The following is a 20,142-nucleotide window of genomic DNA, read 5'->3' on the forward strand; positions in this document are numbered from 1 at the left end:
GTTATATATTTACATGTGTATTTAGACCTCTATAAATGCCCATTTGCCTCCTTGTTCTTTCCTCTATCTCCTTTTACTTTTCTCTTGTCCTACTATCATGTTCGGCCTTCATTCAGGTTTCAGTAATTCCTCTCAGTTATATTGCCCTTGATCAAGCCCCACCAGGCATCCTACGCCCTCCTCACCATCAATTTTAGATCACTTGTTGTTTGCTTGTCCCTGAATTTGTTGACACCCCTCTTCCTTTCTCCCAACTCCCCTTCTCCCGCATCCCTCTGGAACCATAGGTCCCAGTGTTTTCTCCTTTGGATTGCTTATCTATCTTATCTAGATAAGAGACACAGAGGCAGTAATAAGCACAAATACAAGACAGGGCAAATAGAACAACAACAAAACTAAGGACCTAAAAAAAGCCTATACATAGTTCCAGGTCTGTTTGTTGACCTTTAAAAGTGTGAACCTTTTTTTTTTTTAAGAATTGGAGGTACTCTTCCCTTTTATAAATTTCCTTCATTGTACCAGCTGTAGGGTGTGTATGTTTTGGTTTCTTTCTGCAAATAGGAAATTGGAAAATTGAAGTAAAGATACTTTTATTAGTTTTTCATTCCAAGGTATTTGCATTTTATACAAACAGCAAAAGTTGATGGAATAGTCAGATGTTAGGCATGTAAGTATAGCCATTAAAAGCAATATAGATATCATAAACAAGCATTACTAATCCCCAAACAAGTCTCAAATAAAATCACTCATTCTCTGAGCAATTGCCCTTTTCCATAAATCACAGAGAGGCAACTAAACCAAAAGAAAAATAGATAATTGAAGAGTTAGATGTTGTTTAGTCAACCACATCCACATAAATTTAGCACTGAGAAGAGGGATAAATTCTCTAAATGACCTTACAGAATATTCTCTACTGTTTTGGGGAAAGCCTCTCCCACTTTATGTCCTAGGTAGCCTCTAGACTCATCAGAATTTGGTCACAGGACATAGTAAGAATCAAAAAAAAATTCATAGTTTTACAGGTACAGTCTACTCTCTCCTTTATGGAAAACAAAAGACCTAAATTTTGAAAATCGGTAAGTCAAGGAAGCCTGAAAAGGACACCTACAATTGGCTACATTTTAGAAGGAAATCAACTGTGGTGGATCTCATTTCCTGGCTTTGATCTGGTTGTCGGTTGGGATGGACTTGCCCAAGTGATGGCCCACAGAGAGGCCAACTTTTTTGTTTTTCTGTTCTTCCTGTACGTCTTTTTTCATTAAGAATCCATCCTGGAAGTTGAGGTCAAAGAGGCTGCTTGGAGCAAAATACAGAGCATTCTCATCCCAAATAGTCTCCAGGCGCTTCTTCCAACCTTCCAGGATCTGGAGCCGGGAATCTGCTGGAGTGTGCCCAATGCTATATGTCAGCTGAGGTTCCAAGACTTGGAAGCCACAGAAATACAGAGTGCCACTCTGGAGATAAACAAAGCACAAAGGTGAGTCATATAGCATATCCCATACTGTTTATATAAACATGTAGCTTCTCATGAAGCTACATCAAGAATACGGTCTGAGGTAACCTAGAGTATCAGTTCAAACGTAATCTCTTTCCTTTTCTGTACCACTCTCTGTGTACCTGCCACCTAGAAGAAGCTTAGTCTGTGTGCTTGCTTTACAACCTTGAAACCATGCCAGCCTGGGTTCCTCTGGCAAATGGGCTGGAAATTCTATTACATCAGGGAGAGTTCCAAGCATATTGGCAGCTAACTCTTGCCAAGTCAGACAGATGTGCATTTCTCTGCCTCTCACTCCAGATGGGTAGCTGTCTTATAGGCTCTCTAATCCCCTTCCTTGTAAGATTATTTTTGAGATTCCTGTGACCACCAAAAAGTCTACTTCAGACTTTAGTTTGACTCAGCTCTAAAACTGAACTAAATCACTTCTTGGATGATTATGGATTCTTGATAATCTAAGACGACAGTTGCCGTTTGGGGAGGGGCAGGATGGTTGGGGAGAAAACTTGGTCATCCGGAGAGAGACGGCACCTAGCTACAGAGACCAAAGGTGACCTGCACTGGGCATTAGTTAGGAAACAAGGCTGTTTAAAGATGTGCACACTTGGATGTATCCTAGAAGTATCTAGGGGTCTAGACAGACAAGTTTCTAAAAGGAAGCCCACTGTAATTCTGAGTCATTATGCTCTCATCTTCGCATCTCAGATCTGTTTCAGCTGTCGTCTTGAGATTTTGGACCCCCACAGAAAGCTCAACTAATTAATTCCCTTGAAGGTTCATTGAAAACAAGGTACCTGAATTGGCCAGAGAATGATGTTCATGTCCCCATGGACACCCTGCAGAGAGTACATGGAGCCGGTGCCACCAGTGGTGATGGAAAGCAGTGTCTTCTTATTCTGTTTAAAAAAAAAAAGTCATTATTGTTCACATCTCCTTGGTGACAGGAAGTTAATGAAACAGCTCCAGGGAAAAGAACACAGAAGTCTTACAGATTTGCTGCTTATATTATTATATATTTTGGCTCCTGTGAGCCACCCAGTATGACTGTGCAGAAGAATGACTGTGCAGAAGATGGCAGACAGCCAGCCAGGGGCAAGCTGGAGGATCCCATCCACTGGGTGTGGCAATAAGAAGTTAGTCTCAGGGCTCCCTTGAGAGAATCATTTGTTGTTTTCACCCCCATCTCCTCACAGGGCAGATAGAAGGAGTCTCTATAAGATCGCAATATGTTTTCTATATCGTATCTGGGTCCCTAAAAAAAAAACTAAGACTTTTTATTATGGAAAATTTCAGACCTTCATAAAGAAGAGAAATTAAAATGATGATGCACCCAGTACATTCTGCCATTTTAATTTTATTTGCTTCCCTCTTCCCCCCACCACCCCAAGTGCTTTCTTGAAGTATTTTAAGCAAATTCCAAACACCATACCATTTCAAACATAAAAACTTGGGTAAGCATCTTTCCAGAAAACCTGGATTTTTAGTATCTGAACTTGCCTCATGACAAAACCACTGAAAATCCAGCTGTTGGAAGGGAAGATCATAGCTCTTTACCTACCTTGAAAGGCCCCTTGTCATACATGGAACCATAGGTGTAAGCAAACTCCCCTATAAGTACTCGCTCAAACCAGCCTTTCAGAATGGCGGGGACTCCAAACCACTGCAGCGGGAACTTGGAGAGAGAAGACACACAAAGGTCAGGTCAGGGACATCCCCCACGCAGAAGGTGGCTCAGTGTGCTTAGCTGCTGCCGGTCATTGCTGTAGGAGCCCTGGTTGCTTACTGCTTACACATTGGGTAAGCAGTTCAAAATCACCAGCTGCTCTGTAAAGCGTTATAATCCTGGAAATCCATAGGGGCAGTTCTACTCTATCCTATAAGGTCGCTATGAGTCGGAATTGACTCGGCAGTTTTTGTTGTTTATTGATTTTGAGTTATCGATGTGTAGGGAGGGACCTGTCTTCAGGCCCTGGTCATTCCTTCTGGAGGGCTTATCACCTTTAAAAATATAGAGGAAAGTATCCTGGGTCAGTCAGTGTGACACTCGTGTTTCTGTCCGAAGACACAAATATTGGGGAGGTCTGACTAGAGCCACAGGCAAATGAGATTTATCTGTATGGAATCACATTTGACATCTAAGTCTAAAAAGGACTTCAGACAATCTGCTTCAATGTATGGTGCCTGAGTCAGTATATTCTCAAACACTTGCTTGGTGGGTGTGGCATAAAACACAGCAAATGAACCTTGTGCTCCTATCATTCAGTTCAAACAAAACAACTTAAAAATGTAAATAAATGATCAGTGACTAAGGACTATCCAGGAACTCCCATGAGAAAGTTTCTTGTGGTCTGATGAAAACTAAAGATTGGGGGACAATACCCGTATTTCTGTTCCTCAGTGGATGAGTTCAAGGCAATGACAAAAAGAAAGAAAGGAAACAATAGCCTTCTCCAAGACAGCGGGCAGGGTTTTAGAGCTCAAAGAATACAGGCTCCGGAGAGGCAATTGCCCTCATCCTCAATCTGCTACTAACATTTTAACATGAGTCTATGCCCCAGAATTTCCTAAGCTTCCTTTGCCTCATCTGTAAACAAGAGCTGTTTTGGATGGTATCTTAAAGTGGCCCACCTTCCTCCCTTTACATCCATGACTCGCAACTGTGAGGGGCCAGATCTCCAGCTTTGAGTTGGTCTGGCAGCTACAAAAGTTTGGTCTCCTGTGAGTATTCTAGTCAGAGCTGAATGGAATTGGCTGGCTGAGGCTTACTGAAAGTTTGCTCTCCCTCAAGCTGTTCTGAGAGAAGGGAGAACGCTGTCGAGGTGACACCTTGGTACGAATTAAAGCACCAGGGCACATTATTTCAATGTTAAAAGTCTCAGAAAAGGCAATAAGCTGCCATAGTCTGACTGGCAACATTTACAATGCCTTTAGACGTGGGACTGTTTTATAGTGCACAGCCAGCACAAGGGTACTGATAATGAACAAAAGGTATATGTACCAGATAGAGCTAAATGCAAAGGCCAGCAAGGTCCTTTCCCATTCTAAAGTACAGTGAGCTGCTACTGCCCCTTCCTTGAGGACACTAGGAAACAATTCGATAGAAAATTGGATCAAGTGTACACTGGTACTGATAGGAACTGGAAACAGGGAATCCAGGACAGATGAACCCCTCGGGACCAGTGGTGAGGGTGGAGGGAAGATGAGGGGGAAAGGGGGAACAGATTACAAGGATCTACATATAACCTCCCTGGGGGACGGACAGCAGAGAAGTGGGTGAAGGGCAACATCGGACAGTGTAAGATAAGACAAAATAATAATTTATAAATTATCAAGGGTTCATGGGGGAGGGGGAGCTGGGAGGGAGGGGAAATAATGAACTGATACCAAGGGCTCAAGTAGAAAGCAAATGTTTTGAGAATGATGACAACATAAGTACAAATGTGCTTGACACAATGGATGGATGTATGGATTGTGATGAGTTGTACAAGCCCCCAATAAAATGATTTAAAAAAAAAATTGGATCAAGAAGGCGGCTGGCGGGTGGAGGGGAGACCAGGAGTTGTTGCTGGAACACAGTCAGTGAAGTGATGTACACACAGCTAGGTAGACAGAAAGGCCAACCAACCAGCCAATCTTAATCTGCCGATCATCACTCCAGAAACCATTGGGGATGTTTAAGAGAAAAAAATCTGTAAACTCTGGGAAGATCCACCAGGACTAATCTCAAATGAAGAGAAGACTAGACACAGGGAGAGAGAAGCTCAAAGCCAATCTGTCCTCTGCTGTCCTGTTCCTGTATCCACAGAGTAAGGGAGCCAGTTCCACAATAGCTGTATACCTGTGTCCTACTGCCCCTTTGAAGTAATTGCCCTCCATTTACAGAGAAGGTTACATGATGTTTCTAAGATCACATACCTAGGCATTAATAGGCCTTGGACAACAAAAACTCAAGTGTCTGTCTGACACCCCCATACCTGAAAGATCACAAGGTCTGCGGCCGCCACCTTCTTTTGTTCAGCCACAATATCTGGGCTCAGGCGACCTTCTTTGTAAGCTAGAACAGACTCGGCAGGATACTGGAAGTTCTCTGGGTCCTTCAGCTTGCCTGCGAGAAGAAAAAGAGGCCAAGGCTGTGCCAGAGAACCCATGGGCCCGGCTCGGGAGTTTTACAAAGGGGAGAGCTGGCCTTACCTGTGATGTCATTTCTGGAAATGAGGGGATTGAACTTCATGGCATAGAGGTCTGACACGGTGACCTCCCATCCTTTCTTCTGCAACGCCTCTACAGCAGCCTCCTTCATGGCATGGTTGAAGGACGTCTTCTCAGAGTGCGCCAACACGATCAGTGCTTTCCTACCTATGTAGATAACACACACAGAGACATGGGGTGAATCAAGGCCCAACCTGCGGAGCTCAGCTACCAGGCAGTCAGAACCCAGAACTGAAGAGGTGATGTGAATCCAAAAAACTCACTACCCTCGGGGGGTTCCGACAGGAACAGAAAGCCTCATCTTTCTCCCGAGGAGTGGCTGGTGATTTTAAACTGCTGAACTTGAGGTGAGTACGATGTTACCAGGGCTCCTATGATACGTCGTTAGATGGTTAGTTATGCTGTAGCCCCTGCTTCCTCCCCCAAAGCGCCAGCAACATAAGGAGGCATTTTCTTCATATGAAAAGGGCATGAGGAACCCACGGCAGCCTCAACAAGCCCCTGCCCCATCTTACTGACTCACAGCTTGTGTGCTTTGGGAGTTAGGGGAGCATTCTTTCCGACTTAGCATTTACTCATGCTGCTGTTGGCACCGTTGTTTTTATTTTCTGGGTTTGCTTCTTTATTATTAAGGCCTCTCAGGATTTCTCAAGTGGTAGAACTATGAAGGCCCTTCAGGAACTGAGAAAGGCAGGAAACTCAAGTTCACTATCTGAGTTAGCTACAGTCATGCTTGATAACATTATTTTTTTTAAAAAGGTAGGACAAGGGACAGTCAGGGAAAATATATTTGCAAAAAATCTAACCAACAAAATTTGATATGTGGAATTTCGAAAAAAAAAAAAAGCTGACATTGATTCTGACTCATGGCAACCCCTTAAGTGTCAGAGTAGAATCCAGAGAGTTGTCCATGGCTGACTTAAGGGATACAGATCACCAGACCTGCCTTCTCCCTCCCCTCCCTCATGAACCCTCGATAATTTATAAATTATTATTTTGTCATATCTTGCCCTGTCTGACGTCTTCACCCACTTTTCTGTTGTCCGTCCTCCAGGGAGGAGGTTATATGTAGATCCTATAATAGGTTCCCCCTTTCCACCCCACCCTCCCAGTATCGCTACTCTCAGCACTGTTCCTGAATTCCCTGTGTTTCCAGTTCCTATCTGTACCAGTGTGCATCCTCTGGTCTAGCCGGATTTGTAAGGTAGAACTGGGATCATGATAGTGGGGGTGGGGTGGGGGTGGAAACATTTAGGAACTAGAGGAAAGTTGTATGTTTCATCATTTCTACACTACACCAACTGGCTCGTCTCCTCCCCGCAACCCTTCTGTAAGGGGATGTCCAGTTGCCTATAGATGGACTTTGGGTCTCTACTCCGCACTCCCCCTTATTCACAATGGTATGATTTTTTGTTCTTTGATGCCTGCTACCTGATCCTATTGGCACCTCGTGATCGCACAGGCTGGTGTGGTCCTTCCATGTCGGCTTTGTTGCTTCCGAGCTAGAAAACTGATTGTTTACCTTTCCAAGACTCTTTATACGAGTAGAAAACCTCATCTTCCTCCCAGTGTGCAGCTGCTGTTCTTGAATCACTGACCTTGTGGTTAGCAGTCCAATCATAACACACTATGCACCACGGCTTCATCATAGAACTTTCAGTGACAAAAAAATAAAAACAATGTACTGCATACTACAATCCTAACATTTCTCTGCCAGCTTTATTTTCTTTTTTTGTCCTAGAAATGAGCGACCAAAACATAAATAAATAGGATTGTAGTGTGAAGCAGCACATCATTTTATTATAGAGCATGACAAGCAAGACTTTGCAGCAATCTCCAGCAGGGAGAGGGCAGACAATTAGGAAAACCAGCAAGAAATGCAGCCTTCCCATCAGTTCCTTGCCCTCTGCCCGATCGAATTTGCTTCTTCAGGGAACTAGAGAGACTACCTGTGTGTTGCTCTGAATCCAGCTGACCGCAGTATTGGGTTAGCTGGGTTGAGCTAAAACTAATTTTACAAGCTCCAGATCTGCCCCACTTCCCTCATAAATTGCACTACTTTTTTGTTTTAAGTTACCTACAAATACAGAGTATACTGTGGGACTAAAAAACCAGGAACTAGTCTCTGCAAGAGGGGGTGCCAGTGCCTCTTAGCAACTGAAGGATAAAGTGGAAGAAACCGCAGCCAGCTGGCTGGCACAGCCCGCTTCACTGCAGCCTCTCCAGGCCATGCAGTTCCTAGCTTAGCCTGCCCTTAGATGTGCTGCAAACACATGCCACTGTTACCAATTAAGTCAGTACGCCTGTGTTTATCTCGCTGCCTCCACTGTATCATGGTGGAGGGCTGGAAAGTTTAAAAGAGTCTTTGATTCTGTTAGGAAGGTGTTGTGGATCTGGGAGAAAGACACCTGCCAGTCAGACCTAGAAGAAGAATCTTTGGGGGGGTGGGGGGTGGTGAGTGAGTGTGTGTGTGTGTGTGTTTTGGGGGGATTGCTAGTCTCAAGTTAGTAACAAGCATGCCTGTGCTTACCTGGAACAAGCATGCCTGTGCTTACCTGGAAGACACCTGCCAATCAGACCTAGAAGAAGAATCTTTGGGGGGTGGGGGGTAGTGAGTGAGTGAGTGTGTGTGTTTGGGGAGGATTGCTCATCTCAAGTTAGTAACAAGCATGCCTGTGCTTACCTGGCTTACCTGGAGGAAACATTTAGGAACTAGAAGAAAGTTTTATGTTTCTTCATTACTACCCTGCACCCTGACTGGCGCATCTCCTCCCCGTGACCATTCTGTAAGGGGATGTCCAGTTGCCTACAGATGGGGTTTGGGGCCCCACTCTGCACTCCCCCCTCCTTCACAGTGATTTGATATTTTGTTCATCTTTCCGGAGGCGGTTTGCCGCATCTTTCTCCCGCGGAAGATCTGGTGAGCAGCCAAGCACCGCCCGAGCCCCTTGCGTACGGGTGCAGCCTCCTTTTTTCGGGGCTTCTCCAGACCGAGCGCGCCCGGGCCTGCAGCGCCCGGTTAGGCGGACGCCGGGGCGCCACAGGGTGCCCCCCAAACCCCACGCCCGCACTCACCAGCCATGGTTCTGGCGGCGCGGAGGAGGCGCAGGTCTGAGCGCGGATTGGTCAAGCGGTCTGTCGCCGGGCGGCGAGGAAGGGCCGAGCTCTGTGAGCGGAGGCGTTGGGGCTGCTGCAGGACTTAGGGGCGCTGGCTCTCCTTCCCGCCCGCGCCGCCCGCTTTATATCCGGCCCGGCCGGCCCACTAGTTCCGGGAGCCAGCGGGGCGGGGCCGGTGGCCATGCCCAGGGTGCGGGCCGTGGGACGCCCGGGGCGGGGTTCCGGGAAGCGGGGCGAGAGCAAGGTCCCTGGGCCACGGGGGTCCGTGCAGGGTTTGGCAGCATGCCATCTGGACCCCTGGCCTGAGAACACCTGGGATCACGAAGAGATTTGCCAAGGGGACTTTGCGTTGGGCGCACCCCTTTGTGCCTCGCCTCCGCGCCTGCATGTCGCCGGCCGCGGAGGGGTTGGGGCGGGGGAGGGTGTGCCGCCGGCCTGCATCCATTTCCGTGCGGATTCTGCTGAGTCACAGTGACTGGAAACCTACTTTGGGGAGCTGAGGCCAGCCAGAGCCAGAGAACCCAAAACCTGGCGCTTATGGAAGTGAGCTTCTGTGCCTCTCTGAGTCGCGCAGGGGTGTCGAGGACGGGGCTTCCGTGGAACGGTGCCCCACCCCCCACTCCAGGTGATATTTGCCCGCCCCCACGACCAGATCTGTCGCCTGGGTTTGCCTTCCTGATTGTGACTCGCGCGAGCTGCGCCCCTGCAGACCCCTGCACATTGAAGTTGAGTGGCTCTACAGGAATTCTCACTTTGGGGCAGGGAACAAGTTAAAGGAAGCTGGTCTTTCAAACCAGACACAACAGAAGGAGGAAAACCACTCCTAAACGATGGCTCAGGGAATTCAGAAGATGGCCAGTGGGACAAGCAAAGGGCAAGTGCCTCAGGAACAAAATTGAAGAAGACACTAAATAAAATCTCAGGGGGAAAAAAAGTAAAATAAAGATTAATAAAGATACTTCCATGAAAATGCTTTGCAACTCATCTAACTCACTGTCATCGACTCTTTGTTACCCCTGTGAGTTCTGAGATGGTAACGTTTACTGGAATAGAAAGCCCAGTCTTTCTCCCACAGAGGTGCTGGTGATTTCGAACTGTACACCATGCGGATAGCAGCCTAATGCGGTCATCACTATACCACTAGGATACCTGGTGCAAATCATAATGGACGTCAAAAAAGACAAAATCATGTTCAATAAAGACGGGCTCCGTAGCATGCCCAGCCGTGTTAAGCCAGAGACAAAGGACAATACAGCTTTGCTATAATGATGTTTTGTTCAATGTGGACTTTCGACAAAAATTTTGATATTTTAAGATTGTGTATCAGAAGTTAGACTGGAGCCGGTACACTGGTACAGATAGAACTCACAGCATATGAAATCCATGTCAGATAAACCCATCAGGAAAAAAATGGGAGGAGGGATTCCATGAGAGTTAAGGGGAAGGTGGAAGGACAGGAGGAAGGGGGCATATCCCCACCCTCCAGGGGGACGAACAACAGAAACCATGGGGGAAGGGAGACAGCAGTTGGTGTAAGATTTGAAGACAATAATTTATAGTTTATCAAGCGGTCACGAGGAAGGGGGAGGAGCGAGGGAATAAAAGGAGCTGTTACCAAGGGCTTAAATAGAAAGTAAATATTTAGGAAATGATGATGGCAACATATGTACACATATGTTTGATACAATTGATGAATGGATTGTTATAAAAGCCCCCAATAATGTGATCTTTAAAACAATAAGAAATGAAAAGATGGTGTATTAGAATATTCCTCTTGATTATTGAGATTTTTCGGCTTCTCTTTAAAATGTTTGTGTTTGACGGACAAATGACTCATCTCACTTTACCCTTGTTCGGGCCCTTGCTGCAAATAAGTGAAAATCGGGGCGGCATGGGGTGGTGGTGGTGGTGGTGGTAGTGTGTGTTGCGTTTCTGTTTTGAGTAGTGCAGAGTACCTGGACCCTGTCTGGGGGTTCAGTGGTAGAGTGCTGCCTTTCCGGTGGTGGTGGTGGTGGTGGTGGGTGTTGCGTTTCTGTTTTGAGTAGGGCAGAGTACCTGGACCCTGTCTGGGGGTTCAGTGGTAGAGTGCTGCCTTCCACGCCTGAGTCCCTGCCTGCATCCCATGCACAGCCACCACCTGTCTGAGAGTGGCCATCTGTGTGAACTTTCAGCAGAGTTTCTAGAGTAAAATGGAATAGGAAGAAAGGCCTGGTGACCTCCTGAAATCTGCCGATGAAAAGCCCATGACTCTCAATAGTCTGGTCCACAGCCCATCGTGGAGATGGTGCAGGACCGCACAGGATGACTGGACTGCAGCTACCAATGGCGACAGAGTTATCAAGAAATGAGAGGTACACACACACGTCGAGAAATAAGAAGTAAAAGCATATCAGACTATACAAAGAATTTAATGTGATGTTTGTAAATTTCTTCTGGGAGTGGGAAATGACAGAAGACCTTTCTTTTGTGTTCAAGAATCAAAACCCACCTTTAAGGATATGGAAGGAATGTTCAATGGAGAGGAAGTGCTAATTAGGAAAGAGTTCTTGGTGGGAGGGAGAGGGGAAGAGATCTTAACTAGTGTAAAGGGTAATATATATATTTTATTAAGGGCTCTTACAGCTCATATAACAATCCATACATCAATTGTATCGAGCACATGTGTACATATGTTGCCTTCAAAATATTTCTGTTTGAGCCCTTGGTATCAGCTCCCCTTTTTCCCCCCACCCTCCTCCGATAAATGATAAATTATCAGTATTTTCATATCTTACACTGCCCACTGTCTCCCTTCAACCACATTATTGCTGTTCATCCCCCTGGGGAGCAGGGATTGTGTGTCATTGGTAATCAGTTCCATGTTTACCCCCCCCCCACCTGCCCCCTATCCTCATGAAATTCCCATTGCTGTTCCTGAGGGGTTTATCTGTCCTGGATTCCATGTGTCCTGAGCTCTTATCTGTACCAGTGTGCATGCTCCGGTCTAGCTGGTTTTGTAAGGTAGAACTGTGGCCATGACAGTGGCGGGAGGAAGCATTACAGAACTTGAGGAATGTGTGTGTTCCCTCAGTGCTGTGCTGCACCCTGGATGTCTCCTTTCCTTGTGACCCTTCTGTGAGGGAATGTCTAATTAACTACAGATGGACTTAGGGTCTCCACTCTGACCCCCATCATTTGCATCAGATATATTTGTTTGTTTGGGGTTTTCTGATGCCTAATACCTTATCCCGAGGACACCTCTGATCACACAGGCTGGTGTGCTTCTTACATATGGGCTTTGCTGCTTCCCTGCTAGATGCCCACTTGTTTACTTTCCACACTTTAAGACCCCAGACTTTATCTTTTGATAGCCAGGCATCATCAACTTACTTCAGCACATTTGCTTATGCCCCCTTTGACTTCAGCAATCGTGTCAGGAAGGTTAGCATCACGGAATGCCAGGTTATTAGAACAAAGTGTTCTTGCATTGAGGGAGTACTTGAGTAGAGACCCAATGCCTGTCTGCTACCTTAATGCTTAACATTTAAATATATATTCATAGACATATGTCCTTATCATTATATATGCATATATTTACATACGTGCATGCCTAAATTTATGCCTCTATAAATGTTTTTTGCCTCCGAGTTCTTCCCTCTATTTCTTTTTACTTTCCTCCTGTCCCACTAATATGTTCATCCTTCATTTGACTCTCAGTACTTTCTCTTGGCTCCATTGCACTTGGTCAAACCCTGTTAGGTAGCTAAAAACAGGAACCAGGGTTGTTCCTATACATGCTAATGCCCTCCCCTACAGGAAGTTGTTAGCCAATAAAGGCTAAAGGGCATGCGTCAATTCAGGCCCTTGAACCAGGTAGGCAGTACACCTGGGTGGGCCCAACTAGGCCAGGTGGACTTAATTCAGCCAGTGGGTCAATCAGTACCATTGACCACACCTCCAGCCGAAGGTCCTGAAGGTCGGAACTTGGAGACCACCGCTCACTTTTCCAGCCGCTTCTCCGCCTTCCACTCGCCTTCCACTCGGCTATGCCGTGGTCTCTCTGTGGCCGCAGGCCACCACGTGTGGGTGTGCAGTGCCCTGGAGGGTGCCTGTGCTCAGTGACTGTGACGCTGGAAACTTCTGCCCTTTATAAAAACCCACTTGGATCACAAACCAGGATTCTGCGTGAATTCGTTCTCATGTGAAGCCAAGAACTGAGGTAATTCCACCCGAGAAATCTAACAACCCTATTGGGCATTCTATACCCTCCTCACCATCAATTTTAGGTCTCTTATTGTTTCCTTCGCCCTTGTCCTTGGGTTTGTTGGCTCCCCCATTTCTCCCACCTCCTCCTCTCCCATGTCCCCCCAGAGCCATCGCCCAGTTGTTTTCTCCTTGGGATTGGTTATCCTGCCTATCCATGGTTAGATAGGAGAAAAAGAAAAACAGATCACAGCAACACAACAGAAAACCGACCCTGTAAGTAGTTCCAGGTCTGTCTGCTGCTGACCCTTCTGAATGTTTTCCAATCCGAGCTGGTGAAGGGCCATGTCCTGCCCACTGAGTCTGAGGTCTGTTTTCCGGGTTCCTGGGTACTTCATTGTTTTGTTCCCCTTGCTGTTCTGCTGCGCTCCCTTCTTGTGTCACTCCAGTTGGGGTGAGGTGGGGGTGTCAAACCAGGCACAAGTCTCACTCTGTGTCTCCAGTGCTGTCCCCTGTAGTCCTGTGGGTCAGTGAGGGGCGTCGTCGCATGGTGGGGGCAGCCCCATGGTCCTCTCTGTGCATTGGCTGCTCTGAGCAGGAATGTCATCCGTGAGCCTCGGTGGGCCAGTTTGCAGTTCTCTCTCCTCTCTCCTCTCTCCCTCTCTCCCTCTCAGTTTGTTTCTGTAGCTTCAGCGTTGTCCTCTGTAGTGCATTCTTCTGGGGATGGAGTTGACACCCCTGGGACTGGGGCCCGTCCCTCAGGCCTTTCTGTTTTAGCTGCTTCGTGCTGGTCTGTTGCCCTTGAGGCTTGGTGCCCCTGGTCCCTTTCTCCCTTTCCTGTGGAGACAAGAACAATACTCTCCCCCTGTGTGCATTAGTGCCCTGTTTCTCCACTACCCACGCCCTCTAAAGGGGTTTTTAAAAAGTCAAATAACAGTAGTTGGCAATCCAAGGGGTGGAGAGTGAGTTAGAAATGCAGGGGCAGGGCCCAGGGGTAAACGGCAGGTGCACTCAGCACAGCTCTGAAAAGGGCTGATGAAGGGACTGTGAAGCAGTCCTCTGAGGAGGGACAGCCCTAAGGAAAGGACAGGGGAACGGGTAATTCCCAGTGCCCGGAAATGACGTGGAGATGACTGTTACAGACAAGGCTGGTGTCCCTTTGACCAGCAACCCTACTTCCCCTTCCACATATAAGGTAACTCCCAATAGGATCATATTCTATGCTTTAACATATACTTTGTATACTTACCATAGAAATGATAGCATATTATGTGTTTTTCTTAATGATCATGCAAATGCCCCACTCTTTTAAATCTATTCTTCCTCAGGGAAGAGAAGTTAGCATAATGTATTCCTTCTTACCTAGACTCAGCAATCATAAGCATTGTCTTCCTGAGTTTTTATAACAGGGACTATGTAGTCACATTTGACTATTCTACTACATTTTTTCATAGACATGCAAAAGCTGAACAATGAATAAGGAAGCCCTGAGAAGCATTGTTGCATTTAAATTGTGGAATTGGCAAAGAATGGTTAATATCCCATGGACTGCCAGGGGAACAAACATGTGTTTTGGAAGCACAGCTGGGAGGCTTTGTCTCATGAACTTTGGACCTGTTATCTGGAGGGACCAGTCCCTGGAGAAGGACATCTTAGGAAAGCACAGGGTCAGTGAAAAAGAGGCAAACATTCAATGCGCCAATGGACACAGGAGCTTCAACAATGGCCTTAAACATTAGAATGACGTTGAACGTGGTGCTGGGTCAGGAGTATTTTGCTTTGTTGTGCAGCAGTGAGGTAGGCTGGGTTGACTAGAGAAACAAATCCAGACACTCATATAGGTCAACGAAAGAGCTTTATATCAAGAAGTGATTGTATATCAGGTAAACATCCCAGTCCGACTGAAGTCCACAAGTCCCTCTTCAGACTCGTGCAGCCACATGTAATGATGCTGAATGCAGGAAGATCAGAGGCCAGTGGGTTGAAAAGCTTGTGGATCCAAAGGCAGTGGGAGCATCACAGGGCTGGCACGGGCCTCCACGTGGCTCCTTAACAGCAAGGTGAAGGCAGAGGGAGGTGCGGGGGGAGCAGGTTCCCAGGACCCTCCTTATGAGAAAGTCATGCCCACAAAGAGGCACCATCAGGGTGTGACCTGACTGACTGAGGTTGCTCTAAGTTGGAACTGACCTGAAGGCAACTTGACAGCAACTCAGTCCTTGGAAGAAGGCCCTATTATAACCCTACTTTTAAAATGTCCTCATTGAAGTACAATTGACATGCCATAAAATCTACCCTTCTCAAGTGGACGGTGGTTTTAGTTATGATCATAATATAATAATCTAATTTAAGAACATTTTCATCAACCTCAAAAGAAAATTTGCATGTTAGCAGTCACAGCCCATTTCCCCATGCATGACTGTCCTCCCGCCCTTGCCCTAGGCAACCTCTGTTCATGGATTTGCCTGTTCTGAACATTTCCTGTCAATGGAATCATACAATTCATGTGGCCTTTTGTGACCAGCTTCTTTCACTTAGCATAATGGTTTTAAAGTTCATTCATGTTACAGATCAGAACTTTTTGTAGACGGATAGCATTCCATTATGAATTTACCACATTTCCATCTATTATGAATCCTGCTGCTATGAGCATTCTTGGGTGGTTTTTTGTTTGTTTGCATGGAACTATGTTTTCATTTGTCTTGGGTATATATCTAGGAATGGAGTTACCAGCTCATACGAGGGGGTGCCCAAGAAAAACCAATACTCATTAGCTTTGTTTGATGTGAGGGGGATAGTCCATTTGGAGTTCATTCCACCAGGTCAGACTGTTAATCCAGCTTTCTATTTAGAGGCTCTGCAAAGATTGCATAACAGTGTGAGACCAAAAAAAGGCTCGCTTCATGGCAAATGGGGCACTGGTTTTGCCACCACAACAATGCACCTGCTCAGCCAGTTTGGGGCAAAAAAACAGCATTCCTCTCTTGCACCACCTTCCTCACCTGCCCTCACTCTGTGTGACTTCTTTTTGTTTCCACAAATGGAGAGGAACCTGAAAGGACAAAGCCATTTGACAAGGTGAAGAGAAAACATGATGAATTAGAAAAATGTTTCCAAAAATGGAATTGCAGATTTTACAAATGTATTAAATGTAATGGAAAGGACTTTGAAGGTGATAAGGTTGTTTTGTAAAAAAAAAAAAAAATTGAATACCAAAAAAATTTTTGAAAAAACAAAACTTCCACTTTTTTTGGGGGGGGGGTACCCCCTCATAGAATTCTAAGGAAACTTGGTGGCACATTAGGTTAAGAATTGGGCTGCTAACCATGAAGTCTGCTGTCATAAAGGTCTGCTCAGTCCTGTAGGTTTGCTTACTCAGAATCAACGTCATTAAAAATAAATAGGTTTAAAAAATAAATAGATAGGTTTTTAATGACTAAGATGCTGAGCATCTTTCACATGCTTACTGGTGATTCCTATGGGCTGCAGTGTCATGGGGAGTCTGTGCTTAGCATTTGAGAAACCACCCAACTATTACCCAGAGGGGCTGCCCATTCTGTATTCACAGCAGCGGGTGGGAAGGGTCCTTTCTCCTCTTCCTTGCCAATAACACTTGTCTGTTTCTTACTATTATCCTTCTAGTAAAATTGAAGTATCTCCTAGTGGTTCTGATTTGCATCCCATAATGACGAGCACCAGCAACCCTGCTTGAGTGGTCTGTACTAAGCACTCAAATACATTTCCACCCCATGGGAGAAAGATGTGGCAGGCTGCTTCAGTTAAGATTTACAGCTTTGGACCCCCCACTATCATGAGCCCAATGCTACCTTACAAATCCAACTAGACCGGAAGATGTACAGTGGTACAGATAGGAACTGGAGACACAGGGAATCCAGGGCAGATGATCCCTTCAGGACCAGTGGTGTGAGTGGCGATACCGGAGGGTGGAGGGAGGGTAGGTTAGAAAGGGGGAACCTATTACAAGTATCTACATATAACCTCCTCCCTGGGGGACGGACAACAGAAAAGTGGGTGAAGGCAGACGTCAGACAGTGTAAGACATGACAGAAATAATAATTTATAAATTATCAAGGGTTCATGAGGGGAACTGGGAGGGAGGGGAAAAATGAGGAGCTGATACCAAGGGCTCAAGTAGAAAGCAAATGTTTTGAGAATGATGATGGCAACAAATGTGCAAATGTGCTTGACATACAATGGATTGATGTATGGATTGTGATAAGAGTTGTACGAGCCCCCAATAAAATGATTAAAAACAAAAAGATTTATATCCTTGGAAACCCAGTGGAGCAGTCCTACTCTGTCCAATAGGATTGCAATGAGTCAGAATCAACTTGACAGTAGAGGGTTTTTAATGATGCTGAGCATCATTTACATATCACCTAATCATATCTTTAGAATAATGTTTAGGAGAACCGATCTCAGGGATCTATGTGCAACCTCCTCTCTGGGGGATGGGCAATGGGAGGGTGGATGCGGGGAGACATCGGGCTGTGTAAGATAAGATAAAATAATAATTTATAAACTATTGAGGGTTCAGGGGGGAGGGGGGAGCGGGGAGAGAGGGGGAGGGGGGAAAAAAGGAAAACGAGCTGATTCCAGGAACCCAAGTGGAAGGCGAATTTTGAGAATGACAAGGGCAACGAATGTATAAGGGTGCTTTACTCAATTGATGTATGTATGGATTGTGATAAGAGTTGTATGAGCCCCAATAAAATGATTTATTTAAAAAAAGAATGTTTACTCCCTCAACTATTAGGGCCATCAATGAGGGAATTGGGACCAACTTGAGAACTTTGGCACAGGAAATACACAGGCTACAAGAAATAGGGAAGGACACAAACACAGAGGAGGCACAAATTGACAAATGGGAAATACTGAAGATAAAACCCCAGTGTGCATTGAAAGAATTCACCAAGAAAGTAATAAGAGAGTCCACGGACTGGGAAAACATCTTTAGCAATGACACATAAGACAAAGGCCTTATTACTAAAGTCTACAATATTCTGCTAGCTTCTAAAAAGAAAAAAACTAATTGCCCTCTGACAAGGTGGGCAAAAGACCTGAACAGAAGTTTCACAGGGGCAGAAATCCGAATGGCCAACAAACATGAGAAAATGTTCCCAATCTTTAGCCATAAAAGAAATTCAAATTAAAACAACAACGAGGTACCACCTAACATCCTCAAAGGTAGCCCAATTCAAAAATTCAGAAAGCAACAAGTGTTGGAGGGGCTGTGGGGAGACAGAAACTCTCATCTACCGCTGGTGGACCTGTAAGTATGTACAGACCCTATGGAAATCAATCTGGCAATATTAAAAACAGATGGAAATCCAGTTAACCATATGACTCAGCAATCCCCCTACTGGGCATACACCCAGAAGAGGCAAGAAACAAACCAAGGCCAGACATCTGTGCTCCAATGTTCATTGCGGCCAATGTTCATTGCAGCACAGTTCACAATTGCAAGGAGTTGGAAACAACCCAAGTTTCCATCAACTGACGAGTGGATTAAAAAGCTGTGGTATGTACATACAATGGAACACTAAGCATCGCTAAAAAGCAGTGATGAACGTATGAAGCACATCGCTGCTTGGGAAGAACCGGAGGAAATCATGCTAAGCGAAGTAAGCCAAGCACAAAGGGACAAGTTCAACATGAGTTTGCTGAGGGAAAGAGGGACCAGACTTCAACCCAGTGCTCTAAGATGTGAATGCAACATGCTGGTGTGGAGTAGGAAACGAGTGGAGAGGTCTTCGGGGCGGGCTTCAATCCCAACTACTAAGCGGACACCTGCCCCTCCCCCCAGAAGAATTTATTTCAAAGGACGGCATTGAATCTGCAGCTCTGGGAGAGGGGCATATCTGATCGAAGCACATGGGAGCAGATGAAGGGGGAGGAAAAAAAAGTGGAGCTCATCCTCGCCGACCAAGCCTTGAGCCGATGTTCCCAATTAGAGCAGCCAGTCCACAGAGAGGACCACGTGGCTGGTCCCACTAGGAGACTTGATGTCTCTCACTGACCCATAGCCGTACAGGGAACAAGGCCGGAGACACAGTGTGGGAACTGCACTTGATCTGATCCCGCCATACCGAGGCAAAACACAACAGAACAGCAGGGGAACGGAGTGGCAAGGTCCCCAGGAAATGCTGAAGGTGGACTTTGGGGCCAGGCATGGTGCCCCAATAGACTGGACTGGAAAACACTCCTAAAGGCCAACAAACAATCCTTGAACTAAAAAAAAAAAAAAAGAATAATGTTTACTCAAGTTTTTTTACTTATTTCAAAATTGGGTTATTTTTCCTTTTGTGATTGAGTTGTAAGGGTTCTTTATATGAGCCCCTCACCTGACAAATGATTACAAATACTTTCTTCAACCCATAGATCTTTTTGTTGGTGTTAGATGAAGCACAAAATTTTACCTCTTGAAGAAGTTCAGTTAATCGATGGTTTCTTTATGGATTGTGTGTTTGATACAGGATCTAAGAAATCATTGCCTAATTCAGTATCGTAAAGTTTCACTCTTGTGTTTTCTTCTAAGAATTTTATATCTCAGCACTTGTGTGTGTAGTGTGAGGTAGAAAACAAACCCCTCCTCTTGTAGGTGAAACTGAGGCAGCGAGTGGTTACATAAAACTTGCCTGGGATTAGACAGCTAGTGCAGCCAGTGGGGCCCTTAGCAGCAGCTCTGCTTCCTCCCTGCCAGGAGTCCTGGCTTCTAGCTCAGTGTTTTCCAAAGCGGGCGACACTGCCCGTGGGGCTCTGCGAGGATTGGGGGGTTGCAGAAGCAGACACGTACACTTTTCCCAGGATTATATGCTACAGTCAAACGGTTTTATTTTCTCCTTTTTATTTTATTTTTTAAATTTAATAATTCATTTTATTGGGGGCTCATACAACTCTTATCACAATCCATACATACATCAATTGAGTAAAGCACCCTTATACACTCGTTGCTCTCGTCATTCTCAAAATTCGCCTTCCACTTGGGTTCCTGGAATCACCTCGTTTTCCTTCCCCCCCCCCCCCCAGAACAAAAGTTTGTAATTGCCAGAGGGCACTGAGTAGTTTTTTTCCTTCTGAAAAGAGAATGATAAAGCACTAAGTTTGGGAAATACCGTCAA

The 20,142-nt window shown here is 45.7% G+C and overlaps 1 protein-coding gene across 1 annotated transcript; it reads right to left on the bottom strand.

The window, feature by feature from the left end:
- Positions 1–573: 573 nt before the first annotated feature.
- On the bottom strand, positions 574–8,936 carry NQO1 (NAD(P)H quinone dehydrogenase 1). The gene is made up of 6 exons (XM_075537496.1): positions 8,780–8,936; positions 5,687–5,851; positions 5,470–5,600; positions 3,054–3,167; positions 2,290–2,391; positions 574–1,454 (listed from the first exon to the last, which is right to left on the bottom strand). The coding sequence occupies exons 1-6, from the start codon at positions 8,784–8,786 to the stop codon at positions 1,149–1,151; spliced, it is 825 nt and encodes a 274-aa protein (XP_075393611.1). The 5' UTR covers positions 8,787–8,936; the 3' UTR covers positions 574–1,148.
- Between the last annotated feature and the right edge of the window lie 11,206 nt (positions 8,937–20,142).

The sequence above is a fragment of the Tenrec ecaudatus genome, chromosome 18, assembly GCF_050624435.1.
Source record: "Tenrec ecaudatus isolate mTenEca1 chromosome 18, mTenEca1.hap1, whole genome shotgun sequence".
NCBI lineage: Eukaryota > Metazoa > Chordata > Mammalia > Afrosoricida > Tenrecidae > Tenrec > Tenrec ecaudatus.

Coding starts and splice junctions, on each gene's coding strand:
- NQO1 (XM_075537496.1), bottom strand. Junction 3,168..5,469: donor CAGACCTTGTGATCTTTCAG/GTATGGGGGTGT, acceptor TCTCTCTCCAAG/TTCCCGCTGCAGTGGTTTGG. Junction 1,455..2,289: donor TCATTCTCTGGCCAATTCAG/GTACCTTGTTTT, acceptor GTTTATCTCCAG/AGTGGCACTCTGTATTTCTG.